The sequence below is a fragment of the Crotalus tigris genome, unplaced genomic scaffold (genome assembly GCF_016545835.1).
Source record: "Crotalus tigris isolate CLP2741 ecotype Arizona unplaced genomic scaffold, ASM1654583v1 scf7180000020245.1906669, whole genome shotgun sequence".
Lineage (NCBI taxonomy): Eukaryota > Metazoa > Chordata > Lepidosauria > Squamata > Viperidae > Crotalus > Crotalus tigris.
In genome coordinates, this window is record NW_024097926.1 from 38806 (window position 1) to 52049 (window position 13244).

The 13244-nt window shown below is 46.0% G+C and overlaps 3 protein-coding genes across 3 annotated transcripts; all 3 read right to left on the minus strand.

The window, feature by feature from the left end:
* Positions 1 to 2368: 2368 nt before the first annotated feature.
* On the minus strand, positions 2369 to 4193 carry LOC120318551 (cystatin-like). The gene is made up of 3 exons (XM_039366295.1): positions 3712 to 4193; positions 3260 to 3391; positions 2369 to 2774 (listed from the first exon to the last, which is right to left on the minus strand). The coding sequence occupies exons 1-3, from the start codon at positions 3934 to 3936 to the stop codon at positions 2697 to 2699; spliced, it is 435 nt and encodes a 144-aa protein (XP_039222229.1). The 5' UTR covers positions 3937 to 4193; the 3' UTR covers positions 2369 to 2696.
* Positions 4194 to 4969: 776 nt separating this feature from the next.
* On the minus strand, positions 4970 to 6593 carry LOC120318552 (cystatin-like). The gene is made up of 3 exons (XM_039366296.1): positions 6148 to 6593; positions 5697 to 5822; positions 4970 to 5250 (listed from the first exon to the last, which is right to left on the minus strand). The coding sequence occupies exons 1-3, from the start codon at positions 6364 to 6366 to the stop codon at positions 5167 to 5169; spliced, it is 429 nt and encodes a 142-aa protein (XP_039222230.1). The 5' UTR covers positions 6367 to 6593; the 3' UTR covers positions 4970 to 5166.
* Positions 6594 to 7180: 587 nt separating this feature from the next.
* On the minus strand, positions 7181 to 9382 carry LOC120318550 (cystatin-like). The gene is made up of 3 exons (XM_039366294.1): positions 8992 to 9382; positions 8168 to 8293; positions 7181 to 7673 (listed from the first exon to the last, which is right to left on the minus strand). The coding sequence occupies exons 1-3, from the start codon at positions 9223 to 9225 to the stop codon at positions 7596 to 7598; spliced, it is 438 nt and encodes a 145-aa protein (XP_039222228.1). The 5' UTR covers positions 9226 to 9382; the 3' UTR covers positions 7181 to 7595.
* Between the last annotated feature and the right edge of the window lie 3862 nt (positions 9383 to 13244).

A 13244-nucleotide genomic window follows, 5' to 3' on the forward strand; every position in this document is an offset into this window, starting at 1 on the left:
GATGGAGGATGGAGAATCGCCCTGGACACGCAGCCTCAGATTGCCTTGGCTTTTTTGGCAGCTGCAGCACCCTGCTGGCTCATATTCCAGTGATATGAGGGCTTGAGTGATCTTCGTTATTTTTAATCATTTTTGAGAAGTTTGTCAAGGGATTTTAAGAAGTGATTGGACAGCCGTTTGTTCAGAATGGAATAGGGTCTCCGGCTTGAATAGTGAGTTGGATTCCGATAAAGCCGGACCAGTGGACCTGTGGAAAAATGTTATCTTTCAATTTTGGGGACGCCACTCTTAAGTCCAAGGAAGAATTAGAATCAGAAGGTTACGACTGCCTTTTGCTTTATATACCTACAAATGAAAGAAAGATTTAAATTAGATTTAAAAAGCCATGGGTCTGACTTTGTTACAAATGAATTGGAAATCCTACTATGTGGTACTGATGATCATATTGTTGCTAAGGTTTATTAAGCGTTATTCAAATTGAATTTGGAAAGTGAACATGTAAAACATTGTATGATTCAGTGGGCAAGGAATTTGGGGTACAATGTGATGCTTGAACAATGGGAGAAGACGTGGATGGAAAGCTCAAAATTCACACTAAATGATAATTTAAAAGAAAATTTCTAGAAGATGACGTATCGCTGGTATTTAACACCAGATAAGTTATCTAGAAAGTTGGACCATAAGAAAGGCTGAACGCCAAAGAATGGAGGCCTTTGAACTCCGGTGCTGGAGAAGACTCCTGCGAGTCCCCTGGACTGCAAGGCGATCCAACTGGTCGGTCCTAGAGGAGATCAACCCCGACTGCTCTTTAGAAGACCAGATCCTGAAGTTGAAACTCAAGTACTTTGGCCACCTAATGAGAAGGAAGGACTCACTGGAGAAGAGCCTGATGCTGGGAAAGATGGAGGGCAAGAGAAGAAGGGGACAACAGAGAAGGAGGGAGCTTGATGGAGTCACTGAAGCAGCAGGCGTGAACTTAAATGGACTCCAGAAGATGGTAGAGGACAGAAAGGCTTGGAGGAACGTTATCCATGGGGTCGCGATGGGTCGGACACGACTTCGCAATTAACTACAACAACAAAATGTTATCTAGAATGTATAAAGGTATCTCAAATGAATGATGAAAATGTAAATATAAAGAGGGGACTTTTTATCATTTATGGGGGACATGTGATAAACAAAAAAATATTGGAATAGGGTTCATATTCTAATGCAGAACATTCTTAAAGTGAATATAAAGATTAAAGCAGAATTCTTTCTTTTGGGTTGAATGGAAAAAGACTGAGGGAAAAAATCGGAACTGTATTTTTATACATGGTGACGGCAGCAAGATTGCTTTATGCACAAAAATGGAAGGATGTTTTGATTCCCATCATGGGCGAATGGCTACAAAAGCTGATGAAATTAGCAGAGATGGCTAAATTGGCTGTTTCGATAAAAGAAAAATATACAAGTTACTTTTCTTTCTACTTGGAAACCACTTCTGGACTTTATGCTTGAGATGGGAAAGATTTTTAGGTTTTAGTGATTAGATTCCTTCCTTCCTTCCTTCCTTCCTTCCTTCCTTCCTTCCTTCCTTCCTTCCTTCCTTCCTTCCTTCCTTCCTTCCTTCCTTCCTTCCTCCCTCCCTCCCTCCCTCCCTCCCTCCCTCCCTCTCGTATTCTATATCCCCAATTGACAAGGCATATTCATTGGCATAATATGGCAATTGGAGTAGAGTTTGGGAAAGAAGCAGTATTAATTCTGTTAAAAATCTTAATTGTGGTTTTTGAAAACTGTCAAACGGATCAAACAACCACAGCAAAAGTTTCCAGAAGTTTGGAAAATACCCAAATTGCTTCCTCATTCGGCATCTGGATGGTGAAGTTCCAGCCAGGGATGCTTTGGGATCTCTGATGTCCTCTCCTCCTCCTCCTCCTCCTCGGAGGTGGGACAGTCAGGGGTCAAAAGGACCACCTTGAAGGGCCAAGGAAAAGCCCAGGGCAGACCCCTGTTCCCCCCAGCTGGTCAGAGCAAAGTCTTCCTAGCCAGAGGCTGCCTTGAACAAGCCAGGCTGTCTTTGTGCTCCGGCTGGGAAAATGGGAAGGCTGGATGGGATTTATTTTATTTTATTTATTTATTTTATTTATGAGACTTATATACCGCTTTAAGTGCAAGCACTCTCTAAGCGGTGTACACCAGTAAGCAATGTATATATATATATTATACATTGCCCCCAACAATCTGGGTCCTCATTTTACCTACCCCGGAAGGATGGAAGGCTGAGTCAACCTTGAGCCGGTGAGATTTGAACCTGCTGAACACAGTCAGCTAAAGTGGCCTGCAGTACTGCACTCTAACTGCTGCGCCACCTCGGCTCTTTGGGATTTGGGCAAGAAAGGAAGACAAGACGGAACGTCATGATGATCGCTTTATTAGCACTAATCCACTGATTTAGCAAAATGTCGATTCTTCTCAAAGATGAAAATTACAGAAAACAGAAGCGCCAGAAAAGGCCTCTGTGTATGTCAAGGAACAATTTCAGAAACTCAGGAAATGTGAATTTTGGGCTTAAGCAAACCATTCCATTCCCGATTTCTGTCTGTCAGAAGAAGCAAAGCTTGCTGTGAACACAGCTTGCACACCGGAACTTGCTCGGCTGCTGGACACCCTCAGATTCCTTCGCCTGCACATAAGGGGTCCTTCGGAGGTAAAGATTAGATACAGGATACGATTTTCATGGTCATATTATGTTCCACAGGACGGGATGTGACTTTTAGGTAGCAGGATTGGTTCTGGAAGGGAATGAACAGAAAAAGAGTTGGAAGGGACTTTAGAGGTCTTCTAAGCCAACCCCCTACTCAGGAGATCCTGAACTATTCCAGACAAACGTTTGTCCAATTTCTTCTTAATAGCCTCCAGTGATGGAGCCCCCACAACATCTGGAGGCAAGCAGTTCCACTGGTTAATTGTTCTCACTGACAGGAAATGTCTCCTTAATGCCAGGTTGCTTCTCTCCTGGATGAATTTCCATCCGTCGCTTCTTCTCCTGCCTGCAGTTGCTCTGGAGAATAGGTGACCCCCCCACCCCCGTCTTCTTTGGGGCAGCCCCTCATATAGCAAACACGATCATCAGATCACTTCTAGTCTTTTGAATTGAGGTCGCCCATGAAATAATTGAAATCAGCTTTACAGAGGGGGCTGCTGAGCTCAGACCAGGCAGGTTTCTTTTATCAATGAAACTGCAAATATATAATCGGAATTTGGCATCTCAACTCACCTGCAGTTGGCCTGGAAATAGAGGACATTGCTGGATCTCCTCATATGTCATTGTATGACTGGTCGTCTTTTCACATACAGTTTTCACTACTTCGATTTTAAGACGATATTTGATCAGGCGTTCAGTATACACCTGGATTTTAAAATAAGTACATGGTCTTTTAATTAACTATAAAACACGATCAGCTTCATCAGTTGCTACCCGGAAAGCACGTCATGCCTCGAGAATGGCAGAAAGATCAGTTCAAGAGGAAATATTTCTGTAACAGATACGAACAGCGGAAAATCGTGTCCTTTGGGTCCACGACAACAGTCCCTCCCCTAAAGCACCCCCTCAGCTCCCTCCAGCCCCCCAAAACCCTTCTATTGTTCCTAGAGGAATTTTGAGTCCTTTGGCTACTCCAAGGATCCGATGAGGCTGCCCCCCCCTAAAAACCTCTCAGACCGACACACCTTTGACCGCGCCGTCACTCTCTGCAGCCTGAAGTAGTTGGCATCGTTTGTTCTCTTCTGGTTGTATTGCGGCACGGTGAAGGCCAGGGCTTTCTGCAACCCCGCATCTTTGGGGGTCACCAGGGAGAATTTCTGGGGCCTTCCCAGAGTCAGCTCCGGGGGCAGCAACATGAGTGCCCAGCAGAGGCAGAGAAGAGACAGGACAGGTAGCTGGGAGTGCACCATGGGGCTGGCGAGAGAAGTACAGCAGGATCAGAAGTACAGCGAGCAACGCCAACAGTTGCCCCAGACCGACCTCGGCGCCCTGTCTTAGGTCTGCAGGAGCCTCAGGTGGCAGGGGAGCTTATCTGTGCAGAGGCCACGCCCATTCTCCAGAAGCCATGCCCATTCTCCAGAAACCACGCCCCCTGGCTGACCTATCTCCATTGCCCAGGTGCTCACTGCCTCCCCCAGCTGAGCTTAGGCTGAAGTTGTGGGGGGGGAATTGAATAGTTCCTGCTCAAGAGAAGAGCAACAGGGATGATTGGGGGGCTGGAGGCTAAGACGTAAGAAGAACGACTGCAGGAATGGGGTCTGGCCAGTCCAGTGAAAAGAGGGACCAGGGGAGACAGGGGAGCAGTCTTCCGGTATTTGAGGGGCTGCCCCAAGGAAGAGGGGCTCAATGTATTTTCCAAAGCAGCCTAGATATTTCCAATATCCCCTAGATATTATCCCAACTGGCAAGGCATATTCACTGGCATAATATGCCAATTGGAGTTTGGGAAGGAAGCAGTATTAATTCTGTTAAAAAGCTTAATTGTGCTTCTTGAAAACTGTCCAATGGATCAAACAACCACAGAGAAAGTTTCCAGAAGTTTGGAAAATAACCCAAATTGCTTCACCATTCGGCATCTGGATGGTGAAGTTCCAGCCAGGGATGCTTTGGGATCTGTGATGGCCTCTCCTCCTCCTCCTCCTCCTCAGAGGTGGGACAGTCAGGGGTCAAAAGGACCACCTTGAAGGGCCAAGGAAAATCCCAGGGCAGACCCCTGTTCCCCCCAGCTGGTCAGAGCAAAGTCTTCCTAGCCAGAGGCTGCCTTGAACAAGCCAGGCTGTCTTTGTGCTCCGGCTGGGAAAACGGGAAGGCTGGATGGGATTTGGACAAGAAAGGAAGACAAGACGGAACGTCATCATGATTGCTTTATTAGGATTAATCAACTGAATTAGCAAAATGTCGATTCTTCTCAAAGATGAAAATTATAGAAAACAGAAGCGCAAGAACAAGCCTCCATGTATGTCAAGGAACAATTTCAGAAACTCAGAAAATGTGAATTTTGGGCTTAAGCAAACCATTCCTTTCCCGATTCGTGTCAGAAGAAGCAAAGCTTGCTGTGAACACAGCTTGCACACCGGAACTCGCTCGGCTGCTGGACATCCTCAGAATCCTTCGCCTGCGCATAAGGGGTCCTTCGTCGATCAAGATACGAAACACTTTCTGGTTTTCAAGATCATTTCATTGGGCACAGGACTGGGTCTGACTTTAAAGCAGGACGTTAATTTCTGGAAGGGAATGAAAAAGAAAAGTTGGATGAGACCTTACAGGTTTTCTAATCCAACCCCCTGCTCAAAACACCCTGAACCATTCCAGACAAACATTTGGCCACTCTCTTCTTAAAAGCCTCCATAACTTCTGGAGGCAAGGAGTTCCACTGGTTAATTGTTCTCACTGTCAGGACATTTCTCCTTAATTCCAGGTTTCTTGTCTCCTTGATTGGTTTCCATCCGTTGCCTTCAGGTTCTTTGGAGAATAGGTTGAGCCCCGTCTTCTTTGGGGCACCCCATCAAATAGTGAAGATTTTTATCATGTCATTTCTAATCTTTTGAATTGAAATCCTCCATGAAAATAATTGAAATCTGCTTTACAGAGGGGGCTGCTGAGCTCAAACCAGGCAAGTTTCATCAATTAAACCGCAAATATATGATTGGAACGTGGCATCTCAACTCACCTGTGGATACCTTGGAAGTTCCTTACATTCCTGGATCTCGTCAAATGTCTTTCTCTTACCGGCCGTCTTTTTACATACTGTTTTCAACAAGACCAGTTTAATATTGTATTCGGTCCCAGTAAACACCTGGATTTTTAAATAAGTACACAACCTTTTAGTTACTTAGAAAATACGATCAGCTTCATCGCTTGCCACCCGGAAGGCACGTTATGCCTCAAGAATGGCAGAAAGATCAGTTCAAGAGGAAATATTTCTGTACCAGATACGAACATCGGAAAATCATGTCCTTTGAGTCCACGACAACAGTCCCTCCCATAAAGCACCCCCTCAGCTCCCTCCAGCCCCCCAAAATCCTTCTATTGCTCCTAGAGCAATTCTGTGTCCTTTGGTTACTACAAGGATCCAATGAGCCTGCCTCCCACATAAACCTCCCACCTTCAGACCCACAGACCTTCATAAGCGCCGCCAAACCCTTCAGCTTGAAGTAGTTGGCATTGTCTTTTTTTTCCTGGTTGTATTGTGGCACGGCAAAGGTCAGGACAGCCTTCAAATCTTTTTTAGACACCTCGGTGAAATTCTGAGGCATCCCCAGAGTCAGCTCCGGAGGCAGCAACAGGAGTGCGCAGAAGAGGCAGAGAAGAGACAGGGCAGGTAGCTGGGAGTGCACCATGGGGCTGGCGAGAGAAGTACAGCAGGATCAGAAGTACAGCGAGCAACGCCAACAGTTGCCCCAGACCGACCTCGACGCCCTGTCTTAGGTCTGCAGGAGCCTCAGGTGGCAGGGGAGCTTATCTGTGCAGAGGCCACGCCGATTCTCCAGAAGCTACGCCCATTCTCTAAAAGCCACGCCCCCTGGCTGACCCATCTCCGTTGCCCAGGTGCTCACTGCCTCCCCCAGCTGAGCTTAGGCTGAAGTTGTGGGGGGGGGGGATTGAGGAGTTCCTGCTCAAGAGAAGAGCAACAGGGATGATTGGGGGGCTGGAGGCTAAGACGTAAGAAGAACGACTGCAGGAATGGGGTCTGGCCAGTCCAGTGAAAAGAGGGACCAGGGGAGACAGGGGAGCAGTCTTCCAGTATTTGCTGCCCCAAGGAAGAGGGGCTCAATGTATTTTCCAAAGCAGCCTAGATATTTCCAATATCCCCTAGATATTATCCCAACTGGCAAGGCATATTCACTGGCATAATATGCCAATTGGAGTTTGGGAAGGAAGCAGTATTAATTCTGTTAAAAAGCTTAATTGTGGTTCTTGAAAACTGCCAAACGGATCAAACAACCACAGAGAAAGTTTCCAGAAGTTTGGAAAATAACCCAAATTGCTTCCTCATTCGGCATCTGGATGGTGAAGTTCCAGCCAGGGATGCTTTGGGATCTGTGATGGCCTCTCCTCCTCCTCCTCCTCAGAGGTGGGACAGTCAGGGGTCAAAAGGACCACCTTGAAGGGCCAAGGAAAATCCCAGGGCAGACCCCTGTTCCTCCCAGCTGGTCAGAGCAAAGTCTTCCTAGCCAGAGGCTGCCTTCAACAAGCCAGGCTGTCTTTGTGCTCTGGCTGGGAAAACGGGAAGGCTGGATGGGATTTGGACAAGAAAGGAAGACAAGACGGAACGTCATCATGATCGCTTTATTAGGACTAATCAACTGAACTAGCAAAATGTCGATTCTTCTCAAAGATGAGAATTACAGAAAACAGAAGCGCCAGAAAAGGCCTCCGTGTATGTCAAGGAACAATTTCAGAAACTCAGAAAATGTGAATTTGGGCTTAAGCGAACCATTCCTTTCCCGATTTGTGTGAGAAGAAGCAAAGCTTGCTGTGAACACAGCTTGCACACCGGAACTTGCTCGGCTGCTGGACACCCTCAGATTCCTTCGCCTGCGCATAAGGGGTCCTTCGGAGGTCCAGATTAGCTACAGGATATGATTGTCAAGGTCTGTTCATTGCGCTTAGGACCACATATTACTTTTAGGTAGCAGGTTTGTTTCTGGAAGGGAATGAAAGAGAAAAACAAATTTGGAAGGGACTTTAGAGGTCTTCTACTCCAACCCCCTGCTCAGGCAGGAGACCCTGAACCATTTTAGACAAACATTTGTCCAATCTCTTTTTAAAAACCACCAGTGATGGAGCACCCACATCTTCTGCAGGGAAGCATTTCCACTGGTTAATTGTTCTCACTGACAGGAAATTTCTCCTTAGTTCTAGGTTGCTTCTCTCCTTGATGAGTTTCCATCCGTTGCTTCTTCTCTTGCCTGCAGTTGCTCTGGAGAATAGGTGAGCCCCCCACCCCCGTCTTCTTTGGGGGCAGCCCCTCAAATAGCAAACACGATCATCAGATCACTTCTAGTCTTTTGAATTGAGATCACCCATGAAAATAATTGAGATCAGCTTTACAGAGGGGGCTGCTGAGCTCAGACCAGACAGGTTTCTTTTATCAATGAAACCGCAAATATATGATTGGAACGTGGCATCTCAACTCACCTCCGGTTTGCCTGGACGTTGCTTACATTGCTGGATCTCCTTAAATGTCATTGTCTTACCGGCCGTCTTTTTACATGCAGTATTCAGGAAGATCGCCTTAATATAGTATAAGCGCCCTTTATACTCCTGGATTTTAAAATAAGTACATGACCTTTTAGTTCAGTGGTTCTCAACTTTTTTAATGCCGCGACCCCCAACCGGTCGTAAGTCGAGGACTACTCAACCGGTCGTAAGTCGAGGACTACTCAACTGGTGCAGCACCGTTTGCAGAATGGGACTTTTGGCAGGCTCAGCAGGGCAGAGACAGCCTGGACCATTCCTATTGGCTTTTGAAAGCCAATAGAATTAGGTTCTATTCAAGAGAGTCTATTCCATTTGCTTTCAAAAGCCAATAGAATAAAAGGGAGTAGCACAGCTAAGGAAAAGGGGGGGGGGAAATGGCGGACTGCTGTTGTTTGGCGACCCCCGTGAAATGGTCGTTCGACCCCAAATGGGGTCCCGACCCACAGGTTGAGAACCGCTGTTTTAGTTACTTAGAAAACACGATCAGCTTCATCGCTTGCCACCCGGAAAGCACGTTATGCCTTGAGAAAGGCAGAAAGATCAGTTCAAGAGGAAATATTTCTGTACCAGATACGAACAGCGGAAAATCATGTCCTTTGGGCCCACGACAACAGTCCCTCCCATAAAGCACCCCCTCAGCTCCCTCCAGCCCCCCCAAACTCTTCTATTGTTCCTAAAGGAATTCCACGTCCTTTGGCTACTCCATGGATTCAACGAGGCTGCCCCCCCCAAATAAACCTCCCATCTTCAGACCGACATACCTTCGCCCCCGCCGACACAGTATGCATCTTAAAATAGTTGGCCTCGTCTTTCATGTCCTGGTTGTATTGCGGCACGACGAAGGCCAGGGCTTTCTTCAACCCCGGATTTTTGGCGTGCACCTTGGAATATTCCCCAGGGAAGCTGATGACACCTTGGCTCTCCGGGGGCAGCAACAGGAGTGCCCAGCAGAGAAGGCAGAGAAGAGACAGGACAGGTAGCTGGGAGTGCACCATGGGGCTGGCGAGAGAAGTACAGCAGGATCAGAAGTACAGCGAGCAACGCCAACAGTTGCCCCAGACCGACCTCGGCGCCCTGCCTTAGGTTTGCAGGAGCTTCAGGTGCGCAGGGGAGCTTACCTGTGCAGAGGCCACGCCCATTCTCCAGAAGCCCCACCCGTCCAGCTGGCCCATCTCTGTTGCCCAGGTGCTCACTGCCTCCCCCAGCTGAGCTTAGGCTGAAGTCATGGGGGGGGGGGGATTGAGGAGTTCCTGCTCAAGAGAAGAGCAACAGGGATGATTGGGGGGCTGGAGGCTAAGACGTAAGAAGAACGACTGCAGGAATGGGGTCTGGCCAGTCCAGTGAAAAGAGGGACCAGGGGAGACAGGGTAGCAGCATTCCAGTATTTGAGGGGCTCCCGCAAGAAAGAGGGGCTCAATTTATTATCCAAAGCAGCAGAAAGCAAGAGAAGGACCGATCGATGGAAACGGATGAAGGAGAGAAACAATCTAGAGCTAAAGGAGAAATTTCGTCAACTGTGAGAACAATCAACGAACGGAACGGCTTGCCTTTTAGAAATTCTGGAAGTTACTAAGAAAAGCTTGTGCAACCATAAATGACTGAGGAAGCATGGAAAGCATCTTTCCAGAAAGAACAGAGTGGACTGCTGTTCCCTGATGCGAGGGAGGAGATCGGGAAACTGCACAAGGCTTGGATGAACGCCCGCTCAGAGGTTTTGACCTGGCATTGGGCGCCCACGGAGACAGGCCCCAAATCCCTGTTAATGCGATATTCTGACAAGCAAGACCAAAAGGGAAGCCCAGATTCACTTAATGACCGTATTACTAACTTAGCAACGGCCGTGATTCACTTAACAACTGGGGCAAGAAAAGTCCTAAGGGGGAAAAACTCATTTAAAAAATGTGTCACTTAAGAACAGAAATTTAGGAGTACCTATACTGTTTGTCTGTCTGTGTGTTTGTGTATCTGTGTGTGTGTCTGTGTGTGTGTGTAGTTTTAAATTTGCAAACCAAGGGCTCCCTCTAGTGGCAATGTAGTGGAAATACAGGGAAACAAGGATAGACGCTACTCCTGCATAGCCGGATGCATTGGAAGCTAGAAACCTGGCATCACAAGTGTAATATTTAATATTACATGTATTGACAGCTGCGAGAATAGTATCTGCCCAGTTTTGGAAAAATGAAAATCTACCACCTGACCAGATTATAATCACGAAAATCTTAGACCGTTTTTCACACTTACGACCGTTGCAGCATCCCCACATGGTCACGTGATCAAAATTCAGACGCTTGGCAACTGACCCGTATTTACGATGGTTGCAGTGTCTCCCGGGGTCACGTGATCCCGATTTACGCCCTTCCAACAAGCAAAGTCAGTGGGGGAAGCCAAATTCACTTCACAATCATGTTACCCTCTTTAACACCTGCGGTGATTTACTTAACAACGGGGGCAAGAAAAGTCGTAAAACGGAGCCAAACTCACTTAACCAGCGTCTGGCTTTGCCACGGGAATTTGGAGCTCAGTTGTGGTCCTAAACGAAGGACGCACCGTGTTGCCTCCCCCAGAATAGTGAGCTTGGCACACAATGACACAACTGCTTGGTGAAGCATTTGCAAGGGGACATGGGTGAAGCGCTCTGTTCCAGCTCTGCATAATTCTCACCTGGGTCCTTCCCCAGGTCCACCCAGTTTGCCCAGGACACCCCCCCCCCATTTTCCTTGGTGTCTTTGTTTTGTGTGTGCTGCATCCAGAGACTTTTGTGAGAGTGGCTTATGGGGGGGTCTGCGTTCCTCCTCTTCCCCGTGATACCAGAGACCTAATATCATATGCGGTGGGAATGCCCAAAAGCTCAACAATTTGGGCATCTGATAAAAAATTGGCTAGAAGAGATATTATCACAAAAGAGCGAATTAAAACCAGAAACTTTTTTTATTAGGAATGACCAAGGAGAAATTCAGCAAAGGGTCTTTATAGTTAGTACAACGCATTCTAACTGCAGCGAGACTAGCTTATGCTCAGAAAGGAAAGAAGCCTCTAAAGGAGAAGAAGGAATAAATAAAATCCTATCCTGCCCCGAAATGGATAGGTTAACATTAGAGCTTAAAAATAAAACCGAAACAGACTCTTTTGAAATTTGGAATGGAGTGTTTAAATGGGTAGAGCAGTGGTTCTCAACCTTTTTAATGCCGCGACCCCCAATCGGTCGTAAGTCGAGGACTACTCAACCGTCGTAAGTCGAGGACTACTCAACTGGTGCAGCACCGTTTGCAGAATGGGGCTTTTGGCAGGCTCAGCAGGGCAAAGACAGCCTGGACAATTCCTATGGGCTTTTGAAAGCCAATAGAATGAGACTCTGTTCAAGAGAGTCTATTCTATTGGCTTTCAAAAGCCAATAGAATAAAAGGGAGGAGCACAGCTAAGGAAAAGGGGGAAAAAATGGCGGACTGCGTTGTTTGGCGACCCCCGTGAAATGGTCGTTCGACCCCAAATGGGGTCCTGACCCACAGGTGGAGAACCACTGCACTAGAGTCAAGGAGAAGGAATGCTGGGACGAATGTTGATTGATAAGTTGATAGTTTAGAAATCTTTATATTAGTAGTCTCTCTCTTTTTTTTTTTTTTAATTGAAATTTTTCAAAAATTTTACAAATAAACATCCCCCCCCTCCCAAACCACCCCACCCTCCCCCCCCCCGACTTCCCAGAACTGAATATAGGATTATTTAACAAATTTTAAAAAATAACGTTTACAATTTATAAAATAATTAATAAAAATAATAAAGGTCATAATAATAATATATATAATAATATATATAATAATAATATGCATAACATAAGCTTTAAAATGAATAATATATACTAAAAAAGAAAGAAAAAAAAGGGAAAAGAAAAGAGAGAGAGAAAGAAAAAAGAAAAAAGTAGACGAAAAATAGAACATATATATAAAAAATATATATATAAGTAATAATACGTAAAGAAAAAAGGAAGAAAGAAAGAAGGAAAAAACAATCATTACAAGTTATAAAAAAGCTAAATGGTATTTTTCCATTAGTAGTCTCTTGATAAGCGAGAATTGAAAGCTATTTATCCACAATGTATATGATTGAAAGAATGCTGACTAGAAAGTTTATACTGGTAGATCTCATGTGTATAATTTGTTATAATGTCAAGACATTTTTCAGGGAAGTTGTATTATGTCCACTGTGTTTTCCCTGTTTTTAACTGTATATTCAATAAAATTTATAAAGAGAGAGAGAGAGAGAGAGAGAGAGAGAGAGGGAGGGAGGGAGGGAGAGAGAGAGAGAGAGGGGGGGGGGCTTATGGGGCTTGTGTTCCTCCTCTCTCCCCCGTGATATTTCATGGGCTGGGTGTTCCAGGCAGAAAAGAACATTGATTTTTTTTTTTAGACATGATCTCATAGGATCACATCTTTGGAAAAAGACCCCAGTCTCCCCCCCAGTCTGCCGCATCGAACATAACGAAGAGTCGTGTGACACTTTTAAAGGCTAATAAATGCACCGAGGCATCAGCTCCTGTGAACCTGTTTCCTAATTAACGTGCCAGTCATTAAGGTGACTCGAGATTCTTTCATCTCCCATCTTTGATGTTTTATTAATCCCCCGATTTCTCCCTGAAAATACTGTGCGGTTTTATAAAAGATGGATGGCGCACTGCAGTACTCTTCGCCGACCTTAGCCAATCTTGAGAAAAGTGAAGCAGGTTTGGATCAGGGTTGGATCTGGAGGGGGGACCACCAGGAGATCAGAGCTGTTGGTTAGTCAGTGAGCGTTAGTCAGTATACGTTAGATTTATGGCACCCTCGGAGGATCAGATCGGCGTGGGAAAGTAAACATTCAACTTAATAATAATAGAATAGAGCTGGAAGGGACCTTGGAGGTCTTCTAGTCCAGCCCCCTGCTCAGGTAGGAGAACCTATACCGTCTCAGACAGGTGAATGTCCAGTCTCTTCTTAAAAACCTCTAGTGATGGAGCGCCCATGATTCCTGGTGGCAAGCT

Excerpts from the sequence above, each read along its gene's own strand:
- LOC120318550 (XM_039366294.1), bottom strand. The coding sequence starts at position 9,225 with ATGGTGCACTCCCAGCTACCTGTCCTGTCTCTTCTCTGCCTTCTCTGC. Across the intron at positions 8,294-8,991 it reads CTGTGTCGGCGGGGGCGAAG|GAGTATAAAGGGCGCTTATA; the intron begins GTATGTCGGTCT and ends TTTAAAATCCAG. Across the intron at positions 7,674-8,167 it reads AACGTCCAGGCAAACCGGAG|AAACAAACCTGCTACCTAAA; the intron begins GTGAGTTGAGAT and ends ATTCCCTTCCAG.
- LOC120318551 (XM_039366295.1), bottom strand. The coding sequence starts at position 3,936 with ATGGTGCACTCCCAGCTACCTGTCCTGTCTCTTCTCTGCCTCTGCTGG. Across the intron at positions 3,392-3,711 it reads GAGTGACGGCGCGGTCAAAG|GTGTATACTGAACGCCTGAT; the intron begins GTGTGTCGGTCT and ends TTTAAAATCCAG. Across the intron at positions 2,775-3,259 it reads TATTTCCAGGCCAACTGCAG|AACCAATCCTGCTACCTAAA; the intron begins GTGAGTTGAGAT and ends ATTCCCTTCCAG.
- LOC120318552 (XM_039366296.1), bottom strand. The coding sequence starts at position 6,366 with ATGGTGCACTCCCAGCTACCTGCCCTGTCTCTTCTCTGCCTCTTCTGC. Across the intron at positions 5,823-6,147 it reads GTTTGGCGGCGCTTATGAAG|GTGTTTACTGGGACCGAATA; the intron begins GTCTGTGGGTCT and ends TTAAAAATCCAG. Across the intron at positions 5,251-5,696 it reads AACTTCCAAGGTATCCACAG|AAATTAACGTCCTGCTTTAA; the intron begins GTGAGTTGAGAT and ends ATTCCCTTCCAG.